Here is a 7,617-nt window from a genome sequence, read left to right as displayed (position 1 = left end):
AGATGGTCCTAATCCATGTGCTAAAGGCAATGGAGGCTGCTCACATTTATGCCTCCTTAGCTTCAATGGTACCTATCAGTGCAACTGCCCACACATTATGAGCCTGGGTCCTGATGAAAAGACTTGCATACGTAAGTCCCATTAATTTATGTAATAGTTATGTAATTTAGGAAGGATGTTTAGAGTAGTTTTTATTCTAACTTACAGATTACAGTAGTAGTTTTGAAGGCTTTGCTTGATCTGTCGACTTTAGAATATTTTCTTCCAAATGTGGATGATCATGTGACAAAAAGTATTGCTGAAAGATTATATAGGAATATTCATTGTAAAATTCATAATTTAAGATATTGTAATGGCAAATTTGGTCAATGATAGTATTACAGTGTAAATGAGTGCATAATTTAATGTTAACTATCAGTGTGGAAATTAATTTAAAGATGAAAGAAGTCCTCTTTGCAAAGTGAAAAAGTAGTACAGGCCATGAAAGCACACAAATAAACAAGAGGTGCTATATATAATATTATATATATATATAGATATATATATATATATATATATATATATATATATATATACAGGCAGTCCCCGGGTTACGACGGGGGTTCCGTTCTTGAGACGCGTCGTAAGCCGAAAATCGTCGTAAGCCGAAAATCGTCGTAAGCCGGAACGACGCTTGGAAATATGTCTTAAACTAATAAAAAGTTATAAAAACCTTACTTGTAATCCTTTGGTTACACTACATGTTGTTTCCTGTAGTTTTATGTACAACCTGGAGTTATTTTCATAAAAGAATGCTGGTTCTTGAAGGTAAAAACTATTGTAATCTCTGGTGACACTACATTCTTGAAGTTTTATGTACAACCTGGAGTGATTTTGCAAAATCTTGAGGGCTACAAGAACAGCTGATTACTATTTTACGTATCATATAGACTAATTAAAGTAAATGTATCTTTAAATAGGCTTATATATTGTATCAACAAAACATTTCCTGTCATGAGTCAGAGGCCGTTTAATGAACGAACACTTCTCTGTCCTATCTGTTCAGAAAATAAACGTTACGTCAATCCCCGTACCATTGTTGCCAAAGCGTCTCTCTCTCTCTCTCTCTCTCTCTCTCTCTCTCTCTCTCTCTCTCTCTCTCTCTCTCTCTCTCTCTGATCAATTTACATTGGAAACTTGACATACGATTGCCCTAATATACGAATGTTTTGAGATACAACAGAAAATTGTTTGGAAGAAAATACAAGCTTTGATATACAACGAAATATTTGAGATACGATTTTGCGATGAGTGTTAGTTGTATAGGCGACCGATAAATGGCGTTCAGTCTGTTTGTTTGTTGGTGCTGCATGTTAACACGTCGTTGTTTAGTTCGTTGTATTTGCGCCTATTTTTCGTGTTATTTTGTCTATTTTATTATTAACCATGGGGTCTCAAGGCTAAAGACAAAGCAGGTGATAAGAAAAAAACCCAAGAAAATGATTTCGATGGAAGCAAAACATGAAATTATAGCAAAGCGTAACTGTGGCGTTCGTATCGTCGATTTGGAAAACGAGTATGGTCGAAATCCTTCTACAATATCCACGATCATCAAGCAGAAGGAAGCTATAAAAACCCCCGAGACCATTGTTGCCAAAGCGTCTCTCTCTCTCTCTCATCTCTCTCTCTCTCTCGTCTCTCTCTCTCTCTTCTCTCTCTCTTCTCTGATCAAATTACGTACTGGATAATGTCTCTCTTTGGATACTTCGATTTTGCCAAATATTGAGGGCTACAAGAACAGTTGATTACTATTTACGTATCATATAGACTAATTAAAGTAAACGTATCTTTAAATAGGCTTATATTATTAGTATCAACAAAACATTTACTGGCATGAGTCAGAGGCCGTTTAACGAAACGAACACTTCTCTGTCCTTAACTCGGAGCGTCGGAAGACGCCTCTCTCTCTCTCTCTCTCTCTCTCTCTCTCTCTCTCTCTCTCTCTCTCTCTCTCTCTCTCTCTCTCTCTCTCTGATCAAATTACTGGATAATGTCTCTCTTTGGATACTTGGAATTTGCGTTGTAATCTAACCAGAAACTTCGTTTTGTTATTATTACTGGAAACAAGCAATGATTTTTTCATTATTTGCGCTTTTTGGACTGTTATATGTAAACTAGTATGTATTCATTCGCTCGGAAACTAGTTTCCGCATATGAGGCGTCACTAAAAAACATAGAAAAATACAACATAAAAAAAGTGTCGAAAATCATCATATCTCAAAATTTTTGTTGTAATCTAACCAGAAACTTATTTTTTATTAATATACTGTGCTAAACTATAAAGGATTTTATCATAGTATGCGTTTTTTAAAAGCGTCCGTTAACTCGGAGCGTCGGAAGCGTCAGCGTCGTAACCATCGGAACAAGCGTCGTAACCCAGGACGGATTTTTCCATTGAATATTTAAGAAAAAGCGTCGTAACCTCGGAACGTCGTAAGCCGGAACCGTCGTAACCCGGGACCGCCTGTATAATAAATTAAGTATTTATATAATATATCTAATATACATAACATACATACATAACATACATACATACGTACATACATACAGTCCCCGGGTTACGATGGTTCAGCTTACGACGTTCCGAGGTTAAGGTGCTTCTCAATTATATTCATCAGACATTATTTCCAGGGTTACGACTCCTACAACGCTGATCTGGCAGGTGAAAAATGACCCAAAAAATGCTAAATAATCAATATTTGAAGGTTTTTTTGATGAAAAAATGCAATAAGAATGCAGTTTACATAGTTTTCAATGCACCCAAAGCATTAAAAAGTAAGGTTTCTTAGGATTTTTTCATGAAGTTCCGGCTTACTAACGCGATTTTCGGCTTATGACGACCGTCTCAAGAACTGGAACCCCCCCGTCATCAAACCAGGGGACTTATGCCCCCCTGTGTTTTAAAAATAAATATCTATATGCTATATATATAAATAAATAATATATATATAATATAAATCTATTGATTATATTATATTATAGATATCATATTATATATAAATTATATATATACTATCTATATGTGTGTATATATATATATATATATATATATATATATATATATCTATATATATATATATATATATAATTTTGTGGACTCCTGTATTTGTTGGGGATACTTTGAATCCCCTATAAAAACTCTTAAAACTGCCTATTTTGTTAGTTTCATACTCAAGAAAAACCCACTAAATATGCTTTTGCCTGGTTTTTTCAAGATTTATCACAAAAAGTGCTTTTATCAGGAAATTGGTATGAAAATACAGTAATTTGTGGATATTTCTCATAGAAAAAACAGCAAATGTGTGAATTTCCCGTGAATAATAGATAGATAGGGTATATGGTCCATAGAGAAATCTGTGGATACGTGAGACTGCAAGTGCCAAGAATGCGAATAAGGGGGTCCACTGTATATATATATATATATATATATATATATATATATATATATATATATATATATATATAGATATATAATATATATTATATATATATATATATATATATATATACACAGTGGTACCTCGAGATACGAAATTAATCCGTTCCGAGACGGCCTTCGTAACTTGGAACACATTTTACATGTAAAATGGCTAATCCATTATCCAAGCCCTCCAAACACCCCACCCAAAATTATATTTCCATGGCCTAAAACACATGTTCTAGGGTTACGACGGAAGAAATATGACTCCAAAAAGGCAAAATACTGTACATACTTGAGTAATATTCAACTGCATATATTAGGACTTTAGCATATGTCCCTTAGCAATAAGCCTAGCCTATGTTAGCGGTTGCTACTGTAGCCTAGTCTATGATTCTGACATGTAAACCTAAGAGCTAAAAGCTTAGAATATGCCAATAAAATGTATAAATAATCAGTATGTACTCATTTCAAATAATTATTAATTAATCATTAACTATAATACACAAACAAACAAAAAACAAACCTTCCGATCGATTGTTTACATCCAGCTCTTACCCGTCTTAGAGTATCGAACGAGCGCCAAGCAATCATTTTTCCTAGCACACAGTAAGCCATAAATTGTCATTAGTATCTCTCTTCAACTAATGAAACCACCAAACAGTATAATAACCATTCATTTCTATTCTTTATTCTATCTTTACCTAATGAAGATACCGAGTTACCGACAGCTATAATGAAACATGCGCATAATACTTCAAACGTAAATAAACAGAATAAAATTCTAAAAAATACGTATTTGTTAATAATAAAACAGAAGAAGAATTCTAAAAAATGCATATTTGTTGGCAGTCTGATTTATTTTTTATATTTTATGATATCTAATTCACAATTTTTTTATTAAATGTATTGCATGTACTCATTTCAAATAATTATTAAGTAACCATTAACTATAATAAACAAACAAAAAAAAGCTTCCAAACGTCTGTTTACATCCAGCACTTACGAGTATCGAACGATCGCCAAGCAATCACTTTTACACAGTAAGCCATAAATTTTCATTATCTCTCTTCAACTACTGAAACTACCAAACAGTATAATAACCATTCATTTCTATTCTTAGTTATTCTATCTTTACCTAATGTTTTTCTTATTAAATGTATGCATGAATAAGTTTTTCAATTTACAGCAACCTTTTACCAATAGAATACTTAAAGCACAAGGGGTAGATGCTGACCAATAGGAGAGCAGGACCTTATGGGGTGACTAGCATCAGGAACCAATGGGAGAGCGGGAGGATGGTGGCGAGTTTACTCAGTTGGCGGCGCGGGAGTTTTAAAATTGTTCTCGGTGGTCCGGGCGAATCTCGGGACTTTACAGCAACAACCTTTTGTATCTTGAAAACTTTTCGTATGTAGAGCAGTAAAATTTTTCGCATTGGCTTTCGTATCTCGAGGTACTACTGTATATATATATATATATATATATATATATATATATATATATATATATATATATATATATATATATGTATGTATGTATGTGATGTATGTATGTATGTATGTATGCATACACAGACACACAGACAGAGACACACTCACACACACACACACACAGTCCATCACCATAAGTGGTGTTTCACGATTACCAGACCTTACAGCACCGTAATTTGATGTTGTATCAAGTTACAGCATTGTAAGCACTATTAACTTGACGCCTATTCTTGCCGTCAGTGGCAGTGTAAACCGCCCCTAATGGTGCTGAAAAAGCGCTATACAATCAAATTTGCCATAATTTGGCATCGCTGCAAGTCAGTGATGCAGTAATATAATATATCTGATAAAAGGAGCCCATAAAAACACCAAAATCAGAGCATTAATGGTAGTTATGGGAGCATTAGATGCAGCAGGTGTGGGGTTGGAGGCTTGTTGGTTGGCCAGAGCTTTGGCTTGTTCTTCACTGTCAACAGCACTTACCACACCATAACTTAGTGCAACATCAGGTTACAGCACTGAAAAAGTGCCATAAGATGGAATCGCTGTAAGTTGAGGATGCACTTTAGTACTTGAACCTCTTTTACATTTCTATTGCCTTACACTCTTTACATTCTGTTCCTCTTATAATACTATATGTAAACTTATGAGGCAACATATAGTGCATTTATGTAGCAAAGGTTGTGTACACTTAGAAATATATTTAAACTACAACCTGGTTCTAAGTCCAGTTGCACATGCAGTATATGTGTCCTATATGTTTTGTTTATAAGATTTTGTTCATTTTACTGTTTTTATAATTGGTAAGTTATCAGCAGTTTACTGTAGTAAAATTGTTTGCCTTATTTATATTTAATTTTTCATTTACTTTTCCTTTTACTGCATTGTATGCATTTAGGTTGCTTGACCTTGTTACTTTGTTTTATAGTTGTGTGACATCATTTTTATATTTACTCTTCTTCTTTATTGCAGGTAATGAAAAGGTGCTCCTCTTTTCTCGACCTAATGAGATTCGAGGTGTAGATCTAAGTAAACCTACACATGATATTATTCCACGTATATCCGTCCCCAAAGTTCAGCATGCTGCTCAGTTAGATTTTGATAGCAAAACCAAAAAGATTTACTGGGCTGACTCAAAGATGAATGAAGTCAAACGAGCTAGTTTGACTGGAGGCCCAATTGAAACAGTTATGGATACATCTTTAGAAGCACCAAGGGGATTTGCTATTGACTGGCTTTCAAATAATATGTTTGTAACATCACATGGTGGAAAAGCTAATAATATTAATGTGGCAACTCTTAATGGAGAATTCTTAATCCCCATCATAAAAGACAATGTAGTTGATCCACTATCATTAGCTCTTGATCCATATGAAGGAAAAGTCTTCTGGTCTGATGTTGGTGGTGATTCTCATTCAGTCAGAGTGGCATCAATGGTTGGAGATGATTTTTCCATATTGTCATCTCAGAAGGACAATGCTTATTTAATTCAGCCTAGAAGCTTGACTTATGATGCAAGTAGTCAGCGCTTGTATTGGGTTAATGCAGGATCTGATTCCATACAGTATTATGATTTCACTGAAAAGAAGACTATAAATATCTTGATTAATGATGATAGTGCAAAACCAAAGGCACTTATTGTTTATAAGGATCATGTGTATTATACAAATGATGTAGATTCCAGCATATATAAAATGGATAAGGGAACAGGCCTTGATCGCCAGTTAGTTCGATCTGGGTTGGGAAACTTTTTATCCCTGAAAATATATGATGAATCAGTACAAGATGGAAGTAATGCGTGCTCACAGAAAGATCCACCTTGCCACCACTTATGTCTTCCAAAAAACAGAGCAGAAGGCGAGTGCTACTGTGCTGTTGGTTATCAGCAAGATCCTCGAAACCCGACTGCATGTGTCGGAGTTGATAAGATTCTTATATACTCAAATAATGTTGGCCTTAGTGGACTAAGTATAGACAATCCAGTGACTGATGCTGGCATAAGTCCTGAGTTACTTACTCCTATATCTGGCATTGGTATGGCTACCCGTCTTGATTTTCATGCCCTGCAGGACTTGATTATATGGGCAGATGGGGATCAAGGGACTATTACCAGTGTAAAACGGGATGGAACAAACCGCCACTCGATTGTTGAAAATATTGAAACTGTCCAAGGAATTGCTGTTGATTGGGTTGCAGAAAATCTTTACTGGACTAATCCAGTTGCAGATGTCATTGAAATGTGTCGTTTAAATGGTTCAGATGTATTTATTCTTGTTGCCAGTGATCTAGAAAAACCTGGTGCTATTGCTGTACACCCAGGGGCAGGTTTAATGTTTTGGGTGGATACTGGAGAAGATGTACGAATTGAAAGTGCAAGTCTTGATGGGTCCAACAGGAAAGTATTAGTGAACAGTTCTCTTCAGTATCCGGTAGACTTGGTTGTAGATTATAATGAGGGGCATCTGTACTGGGTGGACCAAAGAGCTAAAACACTAGAGAAGATTAATCTGGATGGGAGTCATCGAGAAGTGGTCCTGAAGAGTGAAACCTTGCAGCTGCCAGTGTCAGTCTTCGTTTTCCAAGACAGTATCTTCTGGGCTGACATGTAAGAAGGCTTATTTTTTTTCACTTGGTTACATTTATTATTTTTTATATAACTTTCATGCC

At 35.2% G+C, this 7,617-nt stretch overlaps 1 protein-coding gene across 1 annotated transcript in view; it reads left to right on the top strand.

Annotated features, from left to right (window-relative positions):
• LOC135198099 (prolow-density lipoprotein receptor-related protein 1-like) overlaps window positions 1-7,617 on the top strand; it is an 875,913-nt gene that overhangs the window by 356,673 nt on the left and 511,623 nt on the right. The window contains 2 exon segments of the mRNA XM_064225548.1: window positions 3-131; window positions 5,923-7,555. Of these exon segments, the coding sequence (XP_064081618.1) occupies window positions 3-131; window positions 5,923-7,555 (1,762 nt within the window).

Source organism: Macrobrachium nipponense, chromosome 21 (assembly GCF_015104395.2).
Source record: "Macrobrachium nipponense isolate FS-2020 chromosome 21, ASM1510439v2, whole genome shotgun sequence".
Taxonomy (NCBI): domain Eukaryota; kingdom Metazoa; phylum Arthropoda; class Malacostraca; order Decapoda; family Palaemonidae; genus Macrobrachium; species Macrobrachium nipponense.
The sequence above is the reverse complement of the archived record's forward strand: the minus strand, read 5'-3'. Positions and strand labels throughout refer to the sequence as shown.